At 36.3% G+C, this 22,503-nt stretch overlaps 1 protein-coding gene across 6 annotated transcripts in view; it reads left to right on the forward strand.

The window, feature by feature from the left end:
• GRM5 (glutamate metabotropic receptor 5) overlaps positions 1-22,503 on the forward strand; it is a 705,122-nt gene that overhangs the window by 620,078 nt on the left and 62,541 nt on the right. For all 6 annotated transcript variants that reach the window (XM_056794885.1, XM_003340952.4, XM_056794883.1 and 3 more), the window contains exon 8: positions 16,061-17,000. In XM_056794885.1, coding sequence (XP_056650863.1) covers positions 16,061-17,000 — 940 coding nt within the window. The remainder of the gene's footprint in view (positions 1-16,060; positions 17,001-22,503) is intronic.

Here is a 22,503-nt window from a genome sequence, read left to right on the forward strand (position 1 = left end):
CCTCCACTAAATATCCTCCTTTTAACTTAATATGATTATTTAACGTAAGAAATTTTTTCCAAAATTGGATCCATCCAAAGGTAATACAGGCTGCATTATGAAATATTTTATCTTAATTAATGAGTAAACAAATGTGTCAATAAATTTCCCTAATGCCATCTTGTCTCTGGAAGGGCTGGAATCAGAATTTCTTGTACCTCCACAGAAGCAGTGTCATTGTCTAGAGTAAAGGTATCTAAGAGTTGGAAGTAGTAGGTCATGAGGACAATTCCCAGAGCTGTAGCATAAAAGAAGAGAAAGAAATTACAGAAATAAAACATCAAGGAAAAGGAAAAGATACAGTTCTAGGAGTGTCATATCATATTTCCCTAGGAAACTGGGGTCCTCTTTTTGCCCATTCTGATTCTATAGGATTGAATTAAGAAAGGCAATATGATTACAAAGGAAAGAGCAAAGACTCTAAAATGAGATAAATTAAGTTCAAATTCCTTTCAGATGTTTATTACCTGTATGACCTTGGACAGATACAGCTGGGTGGCACAGGGAAGAGGGTTCCAGGCAAGGAGTCAGGAAGACTCATCTTCCTGACTTCAAATGTGATTTCAGACAAGTACTAGCGGGGTTACCCTGTACAAGTCACTTAACCCTGTTTACCTTAATCTTCTCATATATGTAAAGTGTGCTGTAGAAGAAAATTTCAAAAACACCTTAGTTGCTTTTCCAAATGGGGTCACAAAGAATAAGATATGACTGAAAAAATAGCTGCACTACATATAACCTTGGACACATCCCCTTAACTTCTGTTTCCAATTTCTTTTTCTAAAAAATAAGGGAGGAGACCACTGGGTAGCTCAGTGGATTGAGAGCCAGGCCTAGAAATGAGAGGTCCTAGGTACAAATCTGGCCTCAGACACTTCCCAATTGTGTGACCCTGGGCAAGTCACTGGACCTTCATTGCCTAGACCTTACCACTCTTCTGCCTTGGAGCCAATTGTGAGATTTAAAATGGTTGAGATCTTAAACTGTAGTGATTAAAATAGTGAAAGATATAAATTGTGATAGATATAAGAGAGGGTGAGTAAATTTGACCACAGAAATATGTTTCACTACAGTGTCTTGCGTTTTAAAATCAAATATAAGGTGGTCGCCAAGGAAATATTCCCAATTATTCAAATACCCAAGTCAATTGGGTTTTATAGAGATTTTAATTAACAATATAATGAGTAATCAAAGAAAGAGAGAGAGAGTAAGAAAGGAATAAGTATGAAGGGCCTCAAGCCAATATGACCTAGACCTGAGTCTTAAAAGAGAAATCAGTCAGTTTTTTAACACTCACCACAAGGTCTGACTAAACAAGGATACTAGTAACACCAGGCCAGAGTCCTTCCTCAAAGAGTCTTCCAGCCAGAGATTATTTCAAAGGGCCTCTCTCAAGAGCCTCCAGAGCTCCTACCCCAGAGGGACAGAGCCCCTCAGAGGAGCTCCTCAAGGAGCTCTCCTCCAGAATGAGAGTCAGAAATCGAGCTCCCTGAATGAGATCCAAGCCCTTATTTTTAAGGGCAAAATTTCCTCTGTCACCTCCCCTAAGTCCTTACATCTACCAATCACTGTAGATGTTTCTAAAGGACCACCCATTTTCAATTCACAGCTGAGTAGTTTTAATCTCTTTAGTAAGTCAGAAAAAAATGCCACTGTGTCGACAAATTTCATTAGAAAAAACCTCTGAATAAGTTATCACCCTTTTAGGTTTAAGTAGTTTACAAGTTGCCCCACCTTTATAGGTACTTAGTATCCCATTGTATCAATTCTAAAACAGTCATGACTCAAAGAACTTCCTGTCCCTTCCATAAGCATGGATCAAAGTACTTTCATTGTTTAGCAAGCAGTTTTTTGTCCTAAAACAGTCTTAAGTAGGGTGGAGCAGGGACACTCCCATAGCTAGGAGCCCCCACACTCAAGTAGAGTTCTCACCATCTGCTAGGGAATTTTTTTAAGTAGAAGATTCCCCAATGGGGGAAACCCCTAACATTCATAAGTCTGAGAAATTTTGAGGTTTACACAATACACAGTATTGACTCCAAGATGGAAGGTAACGCTTTTAAAAAATTAAAAATTAAAAAAATAATAATAATAAATTAAAATAAGGGAGTTGGGTTAGATGAATTGTAAAGGTCTTTCCATTTCTAATGCTTTGATACAAAAATAATCTTATAAATTCCCCAGACCCCAGCCATCAATCCTTTCTCCATGTACTCTGACCCATTTTTAGTACTTTGTATATATTATTTTGTTTAATGGTTATGTGTCTTTCAAAAAATCCCAGCTCTGCCACCAAACTTCTATCTAAGATTGCCTAAGTCAAGTCTCTTCCCTGAATCTCAGTTTCTGCATCTGGAAAATGGGATAGATCTCTAAAATCCTTTCAAATTTAACAATTCTTTTTTGTTAAAAATATTTTATTTCACCAATTACATGTAATAACAATTCTCCACATAAGTTTTCTGAAAGTATATGATCCAAATTGTCTTTCTTCCTTTCTTTCTTCCCCCCTCTCAGAGGTAGTAAAAATTTGATCTGGGTTGTAAATGTATTACTCTGCAAAACATATGTCCTTATTGTTCATTTTTGTAACAGAATACTCATATAAAACCAAAACCCCCAAATAAAAACAGAAATAAGCTAAAGTGAAAATCATATGCTTTGATTTACATTTCAACTCTAATAGTTATTTCTCTGGAGGTGGATAACATTCTTTGTCATAAGTTCCACAGAATTGTCCTGGATCATTACACTGCTGAGAACAGCTAAGTCTTTCACAGTTGATCATACCACAATATTGCTGTTATTGTGTACAATGTTCTCCTAGTTCTGCTTATTTCATTCTCCGTCAGTTCATGCAGATCTTTTCAGCTCTTTCTGAAATCATCTTGTTCATAATTTCCTATAATAAAATGGTATTCTAGCACCATAATATAGCACAATTTGTTTAGCCATTCCCCAATTGATCAGCTTCACCCCAGTTTCCAATTCTTTGCCATCACAAAAAAATGCTGCTATAAATAATCTTGTACAAATAGATCCCCCTCTCTTTTATAAAATCTCTTGGGGATATAAACATATGAATGGTATTACTGGACCAAAAGATATGAATTTTCTTAGATTTATTTGTCCCAAATATAGTCCCAAACTGCCCTCAAGAATGGTTGGATCAGCTCCCTGTAGAGATGATTCAATCATTCTGGAGGGCAGTTTTAGTGTAATAATTTTGCCACATCCTCTCCATCATTATAACTTTCCTTTACCATCATATTAACCAATCTGATAGGTGTGAGGTGTTGCCTCAGAGTTGTTTTAATTTACATTTCTCTAATCATTTTTGCATATGATTATTGATAGCTTTGATTTCTTCATTTGGAAATTACTCGTTCATAACCTTTGACCAACTGTCAATTGGGAAATGGTTTATGTTCTTTATAAATTTGGCTTCGCTCTATATATATATTTGAGAAATAAGACCTTTATAAGAGAAATTTATTATAATAGTTTCCCCATCTAATCTTTGTTACATTGGTTTTGTTTGTACAAAGTGTTTTAATTAAATACAGTCAGAATTATTAATTTTATATCTTGCAATGTTCTCTATATCTTGTTTGATCATAAATCCTTCTCTTCTCCATAAATAACAGGAAAATTATTCTATGTTCCCCTAATTTTACTTATAGTATCATCTTTTATCCCTAAATCATATGCCCATTTTTAACTTATCTTGGTATAGGGTATGAGATATTGGTTAGTCTATACCTAGATTCTGCCATACTATTTTTGAGTTTTCCCTGCAGTTGTTGTCAAATAATGAGTTCTTATCCCAAAAGTTGAGATCTTAGGTTTATCAAATATTAGGTTGCTAAGATAATTTACCCATAATCCATTCCACTGATTCATCATTCTATTTTTTAGCTAGTACCAGCCTATTTGATGATTACTGCTTTATAGTACAGGTTCAGAGCTGCTACTAATAGATCACTGTCATTCACATTTTTTCCATTAATTCCCATTATATCCTTGATCTTATGTTCTTCAAGATAAATTTAATTATTTTTTCTAGTTCTATAAAATATTTTGGGTGTTTGATTAGCATGGCACTGAATTACTTAATTAATTTAGGTAAAAGTGTAATTTTTGTTATATTAACTCTGTCTACCCACAAGCAATTATTGTTTATCCCAGTTGTTTAATCTGACTTCACTTGTATAAAGTGTTTTGTAATTGTGTTCATATAATATCAAATATCCCAGGTAATTAATGTTGTCTAGTGTTATTTTATTTATTTTTATTTATTTATTTATTTATTTTTAATTTTAATTTTATTTGGTCACTTTAAAACATCATTCTTTGCTTACAAAAATCATAATTGTTCCCTCCCTCATCTCCCTCATCACCCACTCTTCCCATAGCCAACGTGCAATTCCACTGGGTATTACATGTGTCCTTTATCAGAACCTATTTCCATGTTGTTGATGTTTGCACTAGGATAATCATTTAGTCTACATCCCCATTCATATCCCCTTCAATCCATGTAACAAAGCAGTTTGTTTGTTTGTTTGTTTGTTTGTTTTTTGGTGTTTCTACTCCCACAGTTTTTCCTCTGAATGTGGACAGTGTTCTTTCTCATAAATCCCGCAGAGTTGTTCAGGATCACTGCATTGCCACTAATGGAGAAGTCTATTATATTCGATAGTACCACAAGTCTCTGTGTACAATGTTCTCCTGGTTCTGCTCCTTTCACTCTGCATCAATTCCTGGAGGTCATTCCAGTTCCCATGGAATTCCTCCAGCTTATTATTCCTTTGAGCACAATAATATTCCATTACCAGCATATACCAAAATTTGTTCAATCATTCCCCAATTGAAGTGAATCCCATCATTTCCCATTTTTTTCCACCACAAAGATTGCAGCTATGACTATTCTTCTACATGTCTTGTTCCTTATTATCTCTTTGGGGTACAAACCCAGCAGCTCTATGGCTGGATCAAAGAACAGACAGTCTTTTAGCATCCTTTGGGCATAATACCAAATTGCCCCCAGAATGGTTGGATCATTTCACAACTCCACCAGCAATGCATTAATGTCCCAACTTTGCCACATCACCTCCAGCATTCATTACTTTCCTTTGCTATCATGTTATCCAATCTCCTAGGTGTGAGGTGATACCTCAGAGTTGTTTTGACTTGCATCTCTCTGATTATAAGAGATTTAGAACACTTTTTCATGTGCTCATTAATACTTTTGATTTCTTTACCTGAAAATTGACTATTCATGTCCCTTGGCCATTTATCAAATGAAGAATGGCTTGATTTTTTTATACAATTGATTTATCTCTCTGTAAATTTGAGTAATTAGACCTTTGTCAGAGGTTTTTGTTATGAAGATTGTTTCTGAATTTGTTGCTTCCCTTCTAATTTTGGTTGCATTGGTTTTGTCTATACTAAACCTTTTTAATTTAATATAATAAAAATTATTTAGTTTACACTTTATGATTTTTTCTAGCTCTTGCCTGATCTTAAAATCTCTCCTTTCCCAAAGATCTGACATATATACTATTCTGTGATCACCTAATTAACTTATAGTTTCCTTCTTTATATTCATTCACCCATTCTAAGTTTACCTTGGTATAGGGTGTGAGATGTTGATCCAACCACAATCTCTCCCATAATACCTTCCAGTTTTCCCAGCAGTTTTTATCAAATAGTGAATTTTGGTCCCAGAAGCTGGGATCTTTGGGCTTATCATAGATTGTCTTGCTGAGGTCACTTACCCCAAATCTATTCCACTAATCCTCCTTTTAGTCTCTTAGCAAGTACCAAATTGTTTTGATGACCACTGCTTTATAGATTAGTTTGAGATCTGGGACTGCAAGGCCACCTTCCTTCGCATTTTTTTCATTATTTCCTTGGAGATCCTTGATCTTTTGTTCTTCCAGATGAACTTTGTTATGTTTTTTTCTAATTCAGTAAAAAAGGTCTTTGGTAGTTCGATGGGTATGGCACTAAATAAGTAAATAAGTTTGGGTAGGATGGTCATTTGATTAGTTGATGTTTTTCCAATTGTTTAGAACTAGTTTTAATTGTGTGGAAAGTGTTTTGTAGTTTTGTTCATATAGTTCCTGTGTTTGCCTTGGCAAGTAGATTCCTAAGTATTTTATATTGTCTAGGGTGAATTCTTGCTACTGAGATGTGTTGGAGATATATAGAAATGCTGATGTCTTATGTGGGCTTATTTTGTATCCTGCAACTTTTCTAAAGTTGTTGATTATTTTGACTAGCTTTTTAGTTGATTCTCTTGGATTCTTTACGTAGACCATCATATCACCCACAAAGAGTAATAGCTTGGTCTCCTCATTGCCAATTTTAATAACTTCAATTTCTTTTTCTTTTCTAATTCCTACTGATAGTGTTTCTAGTATTATGTTAAATAGTAGTAGTCTCTCAGTAACCGAGGATGACGATTGTCTGTGCGTTTTTTACACAAAGATACTTGTGCGTGAAGATTTAAGTGGAAAAGTCAATGCACAGAGACAGTCCCCTTTCTCGGCATTGGAAGCCTGAGTCCATTGGCACGAAAAGTCATTACACCTAGAGACTTCCTCAGCTGCATTGGATGGCCGTGTTGTCTTTTGTGCTCCAACATGCGCTAAGCATTCCACAGTGCCTTGGTGCATCGCCATCTCAGCCATTGAACCTTCTTGTTGGTTTCTACCGTCTGTTCTGCCGAAACAGTCTTCACATGCTGGGTGAGCAATGCCCTAGTTCACCAGGGGTCCATGACAACCTGATGGCTACCCTCACAAGGTTTAGCCAGCCTGTCAAAGCCATTGCCCGGGGTTTGGCCGCTGCCGCATGCTAGCAGCTACTGGGAGCCACAAGTGAGAGCTATGTTAAATAATAGATATGATAATGGGCATCTTTGTTTCACTCCTGATCCTATTGAGAAAGCATCTAGTTCATCCCCATTGCAGATGGTAGGATTTTGATTTCTAATCCATTCTGCTATTTGTTTTCATTTTACAGGTGAGTTCATCCCATTCACATTCAAAGTTATGATTGCTACATATGTATTCCCTAGCATTTTGGTATCCTCTCCTAGTTCTGTCCTTTCTTTTTTTTGCTATATCCTTTTAAACCAGTGGTTTGCTTTTAATCAGTCCCCCTAAACCTCACCCGTAATATCCTTCCCTTTTTGCCCCCTCCCTTTTTGTTCCCTTCTTATTATTTTTTTAAGAATCTATTAAGTTCCCTCCCCCTCTTTTTCCCTCCCTTTTTCTGCTCCCTCCCCTCTACCCCCCTTAGTTTTCCCTTCTCATTTTCCCTGTAGGGTAAGATTGAATTTAATACCCCAATGGATCTAGATGCTCTTCCCTCTCAGAATTGGTTTCACTGAGAGTAAGGTTTAGGTATTACCTATTATCACTCTCTTTCTCTCCTTCTCTCATAAGAGTATTCTTCCCCTCCCTTCCCATGTGCCTCTTTGTGTGGTATAGATTATCCTATTTATCTTATTTCTTCAAGTTTCTCTTGGTGCCATCTTTGATTCCACCCTCTCTTTTCATTTTTTTCCATATCATCTTATACAGCTTATTATCCCAATCTGTTCCTGTGAATGATTCTTCTAATTACTATAATGAATATAATTTTTGTTACAAATATCATTTCCCCATATATTGATATAAACAACTTTATCTTTTTGAAGCACGTAAAGAAGAGAGTTTGAATGAAAAAAAAAACACCTTTCCTCTCTTTCTTATTTACCTTTTCATGTTTCTCTTTCTCTTTGTGTTTGGATGTCAAACTTTCCATAAAGCTCTGGTCTTTTCTTTACAAATACTTGGAAATCTTCTATTTTGTTGAATACCCAAACTTTCCCCTGGAAGTATATAGTCAGTTTTGATGGATAGGTGATCCTTGGTTGAAGACCCAATTCTCTTGCCTTTCTGAATATCATATTCCAAGCCTTGTGGTCCTTTAGTGTGGAAGCTGCCAGATCTTATGTAATCCTGATTGGTGCTCCTTGATATGTGAATTGTCTCTTTTTGGCTTCTTGTAAATTTTTCTCCTTAGCTTGGAAGCTCTTGAATTTGGCAATTACATTCCTAGTATTTGCTTTTTGAGTATTGAGTGTAGAGGGTGTTCTCTGAAGTCTTTCAATGTCTATTTTGCCCCCTTGTTCAAGAACATCGGGACAGTTTTCTTGAATAATTTCTTATTGTATGATGTCAATATTTCTGTGTATTTCTGGGTTTTCAGGTAGACCAATGATTCTCAGATTGTCTCTTCCTGATCTGTCATCTTTTCATTGAGATATTTTGTGTTTTCTTCTATTTTGTCAGTCTTTTGATTTTGCTTTATTGATTCCTGCTGTTTTGCAAGATCATTGGTTTCCAACTGTCCAATTCTGGTCTTTAAGGCCTGGTTTTCTGCTATAATATTTTGATTTTCTGCATTAATCTTTTGATTTTTCCTTTTTGGTTTTGTCTATCCAACTTTTCGTGGCTTCCAGCTGTTTCTCCAGTTAGGAATTCTTGTCCTTTAAACTGTCGTTTTCTTTTTTAACTATTTCTCACTTTTCCTGCCAGAAGCCTTCCATATTTTTGATAAGCTCCAATTTAAATTCTTCAAGAGCCTGTGACCAATTTCCATTTCTTGGAAAGTTTTGGCATGTTTATTTGAATTTCCTCTTCTGCAATTTCCTCTGAGTCTGGATTTTTCCTCTGTAAAAATTATCTAGGGTCAATGCCTTCTTGTTTTTCTTGGTGTTGGGAAGTTGTTCTTGGGCTCTGTTTGCCATCACTACTGTTGCTTTTCCTTCCCTTTACAGTCAGAATTCTAAGTGAGGAGGGTAGACTCTCTGTGTATGGAGCTAAGGAGCAAGAATTTTGGCTGAGGCCAACTCTCCAAATTCTGTAGCTTCCACTCTTTGCTGACTCTCTCTCTGGGCTATCTCCTCAGCCTGCTGGGACCTAAGGACTAGCTAGTCTCAGGGGTAGGTCCTTGGTCATCTCAGACAGCTGCCAAGGACCCAGACGTGCCCTTCACTCACTCCAGAGTTTTCCCTCATTCACTCACTAATTCTAGTGAGCACTGGCTCTGACTCTGTCTCCATAGGTGGGATGGGGGAGGGTGGATCAGCTCATGTTTTGGTGGAAGCTTTTTCACCCCTTTATAGTGTGGAAATGCCCAAATCCCACATACCTTCAATGCTGCACCCTACTGTAGAGTCCCTTCTTTCATATGAATTTGTTTTTTTTTGGCTTTTTGAGGTAGTCTGTATTGGTAGGTCTTGAGGAGAAGAAGTATCCTGTGTCTAGACTGCTGCCATGTTTCTCTTAGTGTTATTTTCAATGGAATTTCCCTTTCTATCTCTTGCTCCTGGACTTTTGTTCATAATATATAGAAAAACTGATGATTTATGTGGATTTATTTTGTATCCTTCAAATTTGCTAAAGTTATTAATTATTTCAACTAGGTTTTTAGTTTTCTAATATTATCTAAATATGCCATCATATCATCCACAAAGAGTTATAGTTTAGTTTCCTCATTGCCAACTTATCTCCTTCAACTTATTTTTCTTCTCTTATTGCTAATGCCAGCATTTGAAGCATAATATAAATAATAGTGGTGATAATAGACATCCTTGCTTTGCCCCTGATCTTATCGAAAGGGCTTTAATTTATCACCATTGCAGATGATACTTGCTAATGGTTTTAGATAGCTATTAGTTATCATTTTAAGAAAAGTCCCATTATTTGTTCCTATACTTTCAAGTATTTTTAATAGCAATGGGAGTTATATTTTGTCCAAGGTTTTCTCTGCATCTATTGAGGTAATTATGTGATTTCTATTAGTTTGGTTATTGATATGGTCAATCATGCTGACAGTTTTCCTATATTAAACCAGCCTTGCATTCTTGCTATAAATCTTACTGGGTCATAAAAATGATCCTTGTGATATATTGTTGTAGTAATCTCTTTGCTAGTATTTTATTTATGATTTTTGCATTGATTTCCATTAAGACAATTGGTCTGTAATTTTCTTTCTGTTTTTAGTTTTCCTGACTTAGATATCAACATTGTATTTGTGTCATAAAAAGAATTCTTTGCTTATTTTGCCAAATAGTTTATCTAGTATTGGGAATAATTGTTCTTTAAATGTTTGATAGAATTCACTTGTGAATCCATCTGGCCCTGGAGATTTTTTCTTAAAAAGTTCTTTGATGATTTGTTCAATTCATTATTCTGAGATGGGATTATTTAAGGATACTATTTCCTCTTTTGTTAATCTGAGAAATTCATAGTTTTTTGTAAATATTCATCCATTATACTTTCAGATTCATCATCATATAATTGGGCAAAATAACTCCTAATGATTTCTTTAATTTTCTCTTCATTGATGGTGAATTCATACTTTTGATTTATGATACTGATTATTTGATTTTCATTCCTTTTTTAATCAAATCGAACAATGCTCTATTTTACTTGGGAATTTCCCCCCATAAAACCAACTCCTAGTCTTATTTTTTAGTTCAATAGTTCTCTTACTTTCAATTTTATTAATTCCTCCTTTGACTTTTACAATTTCTAATTTAGACTTTAATTTAGGGATTTTTAATTTATTCTTTCTACAGTTTTATTAGTTGCATACCCAATTCACTGATCTGCTTTTTCTCCATTTTATTGATATAAACATTCAAAATATAAAGTTTCCCCTAAGTACTGCTTTGACTGTGTTCCATGAATTTTAATATTTGCCTCCTCATTGTCATTGTCTTTAACAAACTTATTGTTTCCATAATTCTTCTGTGATCCACTCCTTTTTTAGAATGAGATTACTTAGTTTCCAATTAATTTTAATGTATTTCCATTAATCCTTATTTATTATAATTTTTATTGCATTATAATCTGAATAGAATTCATCTAGTCTCTCTGCTTTTCTATATTTGGTTGTGATGTTGTTGTTTTTTGTCCTAGTGTACTGTCAGTTTTTGCATATGTATATTTCTTTTTAACCCCAATCGATTTTAACCAAAGATGTATTAAATCTAACTTTTCTAAAATTACATACATTTCCTTTCCTTTTTCTTGTTTATTTTTTGTTTAAATTTATCTAGTTCTTTGAGAGGAAGGTTGAGGTCCCCACTAGTTAATTTTACTGTCTATTTTCTCCCTGAGCTCATTTAATTACTCCTTTAAAAATTTGGAAGTTATATCATTTGGTGAATATATTGACTATAGTACCTTTTATCAAGATATGATTTTGTTCATCTCTATTCACTAGATCTATTTTTGCTTTAGCTTTATCTGAGATCATGATTGCCACTCCTGCTTATTTTACATCAGTTGAAGCTCAATATATTCTGCTCAATCCTTTTACTTTTACTCAGTATGTATCTCCCTGTCTTAAATGTGTTCCTAGGATTCTGGTTTTTAATCCACTCTGCTATCCACTTCCTTTTTATGGGTGAATTCATCCCATTTACATTTGAAGTTATGATTGCCATCTGTGTATGCCTCTCCATCTCTTATTTTTCCCTATTTGATCCTGTTCTTTTTTTTCTCTCCTTTTCCTCTGTCCCTCTTTACAAATGTTTTCCTTTTAATCACCCCCAACTACTCCCTCCTATATATTACTACCTTTTCCACCCCTCTTCTTAGTCCCCTCCTACTATTCTATAGGGTAAGATAGGATTCTATACCCCAGTGGATATGGTTTTCATTCCCTCTCTGAGTCAATTCCAATGAGATTATGGTTTAAGCATTATCTATGACCACCCTCATCCTCCCTGCCACTGTTATTGTTCATACCTCTTTAGGCAACACAATTTACTCCATTTTACCTCTCTCTTCCCTTTTCTCTCAGTGCAATTATCTTTTTTACCACTTGATTTTTTGCATATTGTGTCTTCCTAACCAACTGCTTCCTGTATCCTCTGTCTATGTATACTGCTTCTATCTGATTTGATAATGATAAAACTTTTGACTTACAGATATTCTCTTTCTGTGTAGAAATATAAATAATGTGACGTTATTAAATCTCTTAAATTTTCTTTTCTTTAATTTACCTTTTCATGCTTCTCTTGAATCTTGTATTTGAACATCAGAATTTTTTATTTAGGACTGGTCTTTTTATCAGGAATGCTTGAGAATTTTTCATTGTATTAAATTACCATTTTTCTCCTGATAGAAAATGCCTAGTTTTGCTGGGTAAGTAATTCTTGATTGTAAAACTAGTTCCTTTTCCTTCCAGAATATAATTTCCCAACACTTCTGATCCTTTAGTGTAGAAGCTCCTAAGTTTTGTGCAATCCTCACTATGGCTCCAGAATATTTAAATTGTTTATTTGGGGGTACTTGAAGTATTTTCTCCTTGTCCAAAAAGTTCTTGAATTTGGCTATAATATTCCTGAGACCTATCATTTGAGGATTTATTTTAGGAAATGATCAGTGAATTCTTTCAATTTCTATTTTACCCTCTTGTTCAAGGATATCAAGGCAGTTTTTTAAAATAATTTCTTCTAATATGATGTCTAGCCATTTTATTTTTAATCATGACTTTCAGAGAGTACAATAATTCTTATATTTCTCTATTGTATCTAATTTTCAGGTCAGTTGTTTTTTTCAATGGGATATTTCACAATTTCTTCTACTTTTTCCATTCTTTTGATTTTGTTTTATTATTTCTTGATGTCATGTGAAACCATTAGCTTCCATTTGCCCAATTCTAATTTTTAAGGAATGGTTTCCTTCAGGGAGCTTTTGAATCTCCTTTTCCATTTGGCCAATTCTGCTTTTAAAGATAATATTTTCTTTTTGTATTCCTTTAATTTCTCTTTCCCATTTTTCTTTTGCCTCTCTTATTGGATTTTTTAAACTCCTTTTTTGAGCTCTTCCAGAGCACATTTTCCTTTGAAGTTTTGCATGTGTCTGCTTTGATTTCATTGTCCTTTTCTGCATCTTTTCCTTGCTCTTCTTTGTCTCCATAGAAATTTTCTAGAGGTAGGTTGTTGGATATATATATATTTGCTCATTTTCTCACTTTTATTTTTCACTTACTTTTATATTAAAAGTAGACTCTGTTTTCATAGTAGAGGATACATTCTCTTAAACTTCAATTTTTAATTTTTGCTATCCTCAACTCTGCTTCTGATTTTCTGTAAGTTTCATTTCTTCTAAGGTGGTATTATGGCCTGAGGCCTGGGAACTCTGAAAGTCATCTCCCACTGCAAATTCTGTCTCCCTTAGGGACTGCTGATAGATTTCAGGATTCAGAGCACTGTGAGCTACTCTACCCCAGGGTTCAGTGCCTCACCTCAAGCCTGGGCAGGGGCTCTGGGCCTCATCCAGTCTTACATAGGCCAGGTATACTGTATGCTTCCTTGTCCTGAGGCTTAGGGCCACACTGATGGCATAGGCAGGGCTCTGGGTCCCCTTTTATGCTAGAACCAACCAGGAAAGAGTTATCTAACACTCAGGTTGTTCTGGGCTTTGGCTTTTCACTGTTCACTTGATCAGAGGCTCAGAACTTCACTCTGGGCCTACTCCAGCCCTGTACACTATAGACTGCCCTGTGATTCAACTATGAGCCTCATTGCAGACTTACATAGAGACTATAGGCCTCCCCTTCGGCTTGTACAGGTCCAATGCCAGAGACTTCCTTGTACTAGGGCATGGAGCCTCACTGCAGGCTTCTGCTAGGTCCTGGAACTAAAAATGCTGGCATGGGGTGCTCTATTGTTGTCATAGGTCTTGGAATCTTGATGTTAGCTTGTGCCCAGGTTCGGAACCTGGAGCAGTAGTTGTTGATTGGCTGGCTTGTACTCCATGGCATGTGGCTTTGCTTCTGGTTCCTTTCTCACCCCCATGTAATAGACCCTCTCTTTCAGGTTGTTTTCTGTAGAAGTCACTTCACTCTGTCCCTTTGTTGGTTCTGTCACTTCACTATTTGTTTTGAGGTTCTATTTTAAGGTTGATTTGACAGAATTCTCAAAGTGATTCCAGCTTTCCATGCTACTACTCTGCCATCTTGACTCTTCCCCCACCCCAAATTTAACAATTTCATGGTCTATCTGTCCAACTAGATTGAAAATCCCTTGAAAGGCAGAACTAAGCTATATATTTCTTTATTTTCCCCATATGTATTCACCATTTAACCAACCAATAAACATTTATTAAGTATTACTATGTGTCCTACTGAGAACATACTAGTGTTAATAATAACCATCATAACATTACTACTTTACAAATAGAAGAGTTATGAAAGGAAAAAATATGGTCACATCAGAGAAATATGGCTAAACCCCAGTTATCTATAACCCTTACTGAACAAGTCTTCCCAAATATATGAGTTTTTGTTTTGTTTTGTTTTTCCCAGAAAGCTTAATGTTTTGCCAATTTATAAACTCTATCTTAACAATTTAGTTGAAAATGTTTTGAAAATGCAATTTTCAACTGACTTTAAATATAGCATAGTGAATGTAGTGGAACCTTTTCTTTATTACTCACAAGACTATTATAGTGATGGCCTTAGGGCTATCAAGTTAGATAGGCCTCTTTGCACTTACATTAAATAGCCCTAAGGCTACTCTGTTATTTGAATATATCTATTTTGCTGTCAGGCTGAAATCTGGCACTTATCCCTGCTGTCAGGATAACTGCTGCTACCAGCTCCTTTCTCATAGGGTAATTTTCTCTAGGCTTCAGAAACCCAATACCCAAACAATGTTTGAACTCTATGTTAAATAAGAGTAAATAGTCTCTCTCTAATGCCAATGGTCCTGAGACTGTAGTAAGCAAAGGAAGATTGCAAAATGATTCTGCAAAATGAACAGCATTGGAGTGACAGGGACATGTAATAGACAATCACATGGGAGCCTGGGTCAAGATTCTAAAGTCCCAACTGAAAAAAAATGTTTTTCTACTCTAAAACTGGTATCTCACAAAGGGCCAGAAAACTTATAGAAAGATGGAACCACAGTTACCCCAAAAGCTTCACCCAGAAGTCTCTCTCTTTTTTTTTCAGTTTGGACCTTAGAATCTTGATACAGGCTCCCATGTGATTGTCTGTCACATGCCCCTGTCAATCAAATGCAGTTCATTTTGCAATCTTCCTTTGCTTACTACAAAACTCAAAGACAATTTAATAATTTTTAAAAAACTATTCATAATTGCTTCTTAGAAGGGGTGGGGAAGGGTAATGAAATGAAACTTGCATCACACAAAATATGGCATAGAATGTATTTTGGTACCTGTGGTTGAAGGTTTTTTTCTCAGTGTTCAGGAATATATATATTTGTAGGTATTTTGAATATTTGTTATAATGAATGAAATTCTCTAAAAAATTGGGTGTCCCTTATTTTACCTACCTTAAATATGCATTAAGAAAAGTAGTGTAGCATAGTGGATAAAGAACTGAGCTCAGAAGCAGGATGACCCAAATTCAAGTCTAGTCTCTGACACATGCTGGCTGTGTGATCTTGGGCAAGTCATTTACTTTCCCAGTTCTCTAGGCAACTCTTAAGTTTATAAAAGAGGAAACCTGAATTAGTGACTTTTCTCATCTGCATATTGCCTTGTTGTTCAGTCATTTTAATCATGTCTGACTCTTTGGGACCCCACTTGGAGTTTTCTTAGCAAAGAGTGGTTTGCCATGTCTTTTTCCAGTTTGTTTTGCAGATTAAGAAACAAAGGTACAAAGATTTAAGTCATTTGACCAAAGTCACATAGCTAATAAGTGTCTTAAGCCAGATTTGAACTCAGGGAAATGAACCTTCCTGATTCCAGGTTCTGTACTCTACCCATTGCACCACCTAGCTGTCCCCATTTCCCATGTCAGAGAAATCACAGATCCAGTACCTATCCTGACCCCTGACTCATGGAAATCCATTAAAAGTCTTTAATCTAAATGATAACAGCTTCCTTCCAAAATCAAAACTATAATAAGCCCAAGAAAATGAGAACTTGATCAGTGCTCCTCTTCTCTTCCTTCTCACTCTCAGTCTATCTTTCCACAGGTTGTGATCTGATTCCAGTACAGTATCTCAGATGGGGTGATCCAGAGCCAATTGCAGCTGTGGTGTTTTCCTGCCTGGGCCTGCTGGCAACCCTGTTTGTCACAGCAATCTTCATCATGTACAGAGACACTCCAGTTGTCAAATCCTCCAGTCGGGAACTCTGCTACATTATTCTGGCCGGCATCTGCTTGGGTTACTTGTGTACTTTCTGTCTCATTGCAAAGCCTAAGCAGATTTATTGCTACCTGCAGAGAATAGGCATTGGCCTCTCTCCAGCCATGAGCTACTCTGCACTGGTCACCAAAACCAATCGCATTGCCAGAATTCTGGCTGGCAGCAAGAAGAAGATCTGTACCAAGAAGCCAAGGTTTATGAGTGCCTGTGCCCAGCTGGTCATTGCATTCATCTTAATTTGCATCCAGCTTGGCATAATTGTTGCCCTTTTCATAATGGAGCCACCTGACATAATGCATGACTACCCAAGTATTCGGGAAGTCTACTTGATCTGTAACACCACCAACCTGGGTGTCGTAACTCCCCTTGGCTATAATGGATTATTAATTTTAAGCTGTACCTTTTATGCATTCAAGACCAGAAATGTTCCAGCTAATTTCAATGAAGCCAAGTACATTGCTTTCACAATGTACACCACTTGCATCATATGGCTAGCCTTTGTGCCCATCTATTTTGGAAGCAACTATAAAATCATCACCATGTGTTTCTCAGTCAGCCTCAGTGCCACTGTGGCCCTGGGCTGCATGTTTGTCCCGAAGGTCTACATCATTCTGGCCAAGCCAGAGAGAAATGTGAGAAGCGCCTTCACAACATCTACAGTGGTGCGAATGCATGTCGGAGATGGGAAGTCATCCTCAGCTGCCAGCCGGTCAAGCAGCCTGGTCAACCTGTGGAAAAGGAGGGGTTCATCTGGAGAAACCCTAAGGTAAACAAAAGAAGAGCTAGGGTCAACCTAGCTAGTTCATTCCTATTTCCATCTTGGGCTTTTTAAAAGATGGATAAGAGACAGAGGCAGAGAGAGGAGACAGAGAGAGATAGAGAAACAGAGAGGCAGGCTAAGGGTCTTAAGTACTTGGATGAACTTGTAATGTCTTCTCTTGTACTTGACCCTAGCATCCAGATTCACACCTGGATCTCTAGATTACTTTCTTTGCAGTCATCAAGCCAAGTCCTTGACCAAGATACAAGTATTTGAGAGCATATCCTTAAATGTTTGGACAGGGCATGATTAGTTAGCTTGAGTGTATAATCTACCAAACTACCCAGGAAGCTCATCCTTCCTTCTGGCCAAGGGCTATAAACAATGGAATTAAGCATACTTCACTTGGTCAAGTATCCCAATTCCAAACCCAAATGGTATTCTCCTTTAGATTTTAATGCCTACTGATCCTTGAATAGCTTTGAATGCTGAAAATAACTTGGATCATCTAAACTGCTTAGGTGAAAAATTCAAGGCAAACAATCTCCAGAAGGTTGTATGTTGAGGGAGTAGTGGTCTTTGTAGTAGAATATATCCAGGCTTACCGTACTAATCTGAATGCGTTGTTTTTACAAAGAAGGTAAATGAACTTGGAAGAAAAATTCTGAGTAATCATGCTCAGAAAACAGATATTTTTCAATGTTACTTTCTCTGCATGAAAATTCCTGCCTATCTCTAATGGATTCCATCAAAGATAACAATTACATTGCAGAGATTGAATAAAATGAGATAAAGGGGTCTTTGTTTGTACTTAGACATGACAATGACTAAGGACTTTACAGGATGTAGAGTTTCCCCCATGCTGCATATCAGTCTCAGTCTACTTATATTGCTTCTCTTTATCCTTGTCTCTGTTACTCCTGGCCTCTTCTCTCATTTTCCATGTCTCTTTCCATCTATCACAGTTTTCCAACATGTTTGTGTGATAGATCCCTTTGGCAGTCTGGTGAAGCCTATGGACACCTCAAAATAATATTTTTAAGAGAATAAACTAGGGGACAACTAGTTGGCTCAAGCCAAGGCTAAAGGGAGGTCCTGCATTCAAATATGACCTCAAGTATTTCCTAGTTCTTTGACCCTAGGCAAGTCACTTAACCCTCATTTTCTAGCTCTTATCACCCCTTCTGCCTTGGAACTAATACAGTATTGATTCTAAAATAAAAGGTAAGAATTTTAAAAATAAATAAAAATATAAAATAAAATGCATGGGAATTTTATAAAAGAAGTCAATTATTTTAAAATATATGGAAATGTATACACACAAACATATATAGATATATACATATAACCTGGGATCTGTAAATACACATACATACACATATATGGACATATGTGTATACACTGTGATCTGTGAATATAATGAATATATGTATATATCTACATATGCATGTGTGTTCATGTATGTGTGTATATTCACAGATCACAGGTTAAGTATCTCTGAATTCTAAATCATACACTTTTCAACTACATTGGAAGTTCCATGAAAGCAGAGGTTTTGTCCACCTCTTCTTTGCCTAAATTTTTATCAAGGGCCATGCAAAATCTTCCACAAAGTAGATATTCCCCATACATCTTGTTGATTGAAAGATTTCCTTCTATTGGTCTTCCCAGGTCCATTGTTACCATTCTGTTACCATTGTTACCAAATTGTTCAGTTTCACTTATCTCCAAATATATATACCATTGCCCCCTAGTGGCACAGATGTTTGTTGAAGGATTCCACCTACCAAATGACATTGATGGGAGCATTCATTCCCTTTCCTACAATGATCCTAGAGCTGTGTCCTGAGCAGGGATGATAGTGTAATGAAAGTGAGGTTGAGGCTATAACAGGCAGAATTCTAACTTTGAATCCCATCTCGAATACTCAATTTGTGATAGGTATTATCTATTTAGTCTTGGGAGGAACTAGGTAAGTCATATAGCTTCTCAGATGCTATCTCCCCATCAGTAAAATGAAGACAATAACATTCCTGCTAAGTTGCTTTCAGTGCCCTCTTCTTCCCCCCTAGTAACTAAGATTATGCATGAGCTGAATTCAGTTCTGAATTCAAGTAGGTAATTTTCCATCATGAGTTTCCCAAATTGATCAAATAAAATCAGAGAAATGTGAACTAAATATCTCTATCAGACATATATGTATTTGTATATATAGATAAGCTATAAACAGAAAAAATGATACTTAGATGGTAGAGATAGGTGATAGACAGATGGTAGGTAGGTATATAGGTAAGTAAGTTAGTGGGTAAGTAAAATTGTACTACTACTTCATAGGGTTATTAGGAGGAAAGTGCTTTGTGAACTTTAAATTGCTATAGATGCGTTTGTATTTTTACAGAATTAAGTTCAATGAGTCTCTCCACTATGTTTTTTTTTAAAATGATTATTCCCTTCCAATAGCCACTTCACTATTTTCATCTAATTCACCTCTTGGGATAAGGGTAGGGAAAATCACTGGTGATGCTGGAAAAAAAATGTTACTTTCAGGCCCCACCTCATTATTAGTCAATGTCAGTTGATTCAATATGCATGTAATTATGAAGTGCTTACTTAGTATGTGCTAGTACTTAGTGCAGTGTCTGGCACTTAATAAATACTTTCCAGGCACTGTTATTTCACTTATTTTTCCTGCAATGTTGTGCAGTTCTGGATGACTGGATCGGTGCATTTAGTTACAGGAATTTTATTTCAATGAATACTTTCCAAATTGTGCTGCTTCAGCAGGGTAGGTGGAGAAGGACCTGAGAAATGTGCCCATATCTTGCACTGGACAAGGACTAGTATTTTTTTCTAGAAACTCAGGTTCTAAGGTTATCGCCATTCTAACAGCATATTCTGCTGTGTTGGTATGCACAGTGTAGTCTTCTCATCGCACTAAGAGATAGAAGTGTCCCCCCCTCACCACCACTCAGTAACTAAATGTTTCACTAATGGATCCCATAGGCACACCTTTCCTTAAGGTATCTGTGGTGCAAAGATATCCAAAATTCTCAATATATATATATATATATATATATATATATATATATATATTTAAAAATTTAATATGATTTTCCCTTACAATCATGATTGTAGCTCCCATCAAAACAGTACTTCAAAGTTACAAAGGAACTTCATAGATATGACTTGATCCTTTCAAGAACCTGATTAGCTAGACAGGAAGGACTATTCTATCTTAATTTACAAGGGATGAAACTTATTCCTTGACAAGTGAAGTGACTTGTCTAACATCTGTACATTTTTATCATCATTAGAATGTAATTATGTGCAAGAATGTTAGTGCCTTAAATAATACATGGCTCATGTAGAATTTCTATGATACAATCAAGTATTCTATACTTCTAATATGAAGTTCAATGATCTTTCCTCCACACCATGTAGTAAGCAAATTGTATGCCAATATATATATATATATATATATATATATATATATATATATATATATACAGGACCAAATTTTCAGATTCATGTGGGTAGAAAGAAATCAGGTATTATAAATGAAAACTGAGCTAAACAGTTTTTGATATAAGAAGCAGAGGAGGAAGAAGAAAACAGGAATAAGATTAAGTATAGATCACAATACCCACTCCTGCTACAGTGAAGGAAATAAGCTGAGAGAGGTTAAATGATTTGTCCAAAGTCACGCAAGTAGCATGAGAGACAAGATTTGAACCCAGAGACCATGACTACAACTACTTTTTTTCTTTCTACTATAGTTCAATCTACTCTAGGTTAGTATGTTTTATATATTTTATCTAATTCATTGAGCATAAAGCAAGTTGAGTCATTCACCCATAGTTACACAGCCTAACTAGGTCAAAGGTGAGATTCAAAATCAGTTCTTCCTGACTCTAAATTCAACACTGTTTCTATTAAATAAAAGATCACTTCATACACTTGTGCTACCATGTAGCCAGCATGCACTACAGACTGGAAGATCTTCAAAAGGAGCGTAGCTCCTGGCTAGCTGTAAAGAATATATCTATTTCATGTCCTCTTCGTATTTGGCAGACCAGTGATGAAAATATCCACATGAAGTGCTAGTACCTGGAAACTCTCTCTCTCTCTCTCTCTCTCTCTCTCTCTCTCTCTCTCTCTCTCTCTCTCTCTCTCTCTCTCTCTCTCTCTCTCTCTCTCTCTCTCTCTCTCTCTCTCTCTCTCTCTCTCTCTCTCTCTCTCTCTCCCCACCCTCTCTCTCTCTCTCTCTCCATTTCCATTCTCCATTCAAGGAGAGAATGGAAATGGAACATCAGAGCAAATTGGTTTAGAGTCAACCCATTTCAGTGTTGTCTGGAATGCCCTATAGACCTACCCTAGATCAGATGGAAGAAAACCCCTCCAAGTCAGTCATACAATTCACTTAAATAGCAGAGAGAGGTTTTATTTAAAAGGAATGAGTCACTATAGCATTTTTAAAGAAACATGCTATTTATGCCACCTATGTTTGGAGGTCCCTATGATTAACATCTTGGCTCTTGACACTAATTTATAGCAGAAGGCAGTGCTGCCTCAATTCATTGTCAAACTGAGAATGCCAGAGCTCCATTTATTGCTGTCCCATCAGCTGCAAATTGACAACCAGAATGCTCACTCTAGCCTAAATAAAGATGTGCATCTGGTGGCAACTTAAGCTCTGACTATATTCAGGTTGTTCATTTCAGAATTCTCTAACCCACTCTCTTCTAAGGTAGAAAGTTACCTGAATCGGGCAGCTAGATAGCTCTGTGGATTGAGAGTCAGGCCCAAAGACAGGAGGTCCTGGGTTCAAATGTGGCCTCAAATACTTCCTAGTTGTCTGACCCTGGGCAAATCACTTAAGCTCATTGCATAGGCTTTACAGTTCTTTAGCCTTGGAAACAATACAGAGTATTGAAAGAAAGGAAGGAAGGAAGGAAGGAAGGAAGGAAGGAAGGAAGGAAGGAAGGAAGAAAGATTGAAATGCTTAGCTATTGACAGGAATATATTTAATGTATTCCCAAGTAAAATGCAATTCTTGCTGTAGATTCCTGCCTCCATCCAGCAGAACCACCTTCAATTCTCAAAGTTTTCTTCACTTCAGCTGTGATCATTTATAACAGCATTTGATGTTTATTATCATGCTCAGTGACCCCTTTCCCACACTTAACCATAATACCTACCATATCTATCCTAGTCCTCTTTCAAATACCTACCAACTTGCATATTGCCTGGGAATCTGATTCTCTTTGGTTAAGAATTTGGCAATAGTAAATGGACCATTATAAATTTTAAAGAGAAATTCTGAATCTATGTTAAATCATTACTTTTTTTTAATCCAATAATGAGTCAGTAGCTCTTTATCAAGTCATTCTCTTCCCTCTTCTCTAGCTAATCAAATTCCTATCATTCTATAGGGTCCTGCTTAGATCATACCTCCTCCCTGAAGCCTTTCCTAAGTGAGCACCTGTCTAAGCTCCTCTAACATTGGTCA

The sequence above is a fragment of the Monodelphis domestica genome, chromosome 4 (assembly GCF_027887165.1).
Source record: "Monodelphis domestica isolate mMonDom1 chromosome 4, mMonDom1.pri, whole genome shotgun sequence".
Taxonomy (NCBI): domain Eukaryota; kingdom Metazoa; phylum Chordata; class Mammalia; order Didelphimorphia; family Didelphidae; genus Monodelphis; species Monodelphis domestica.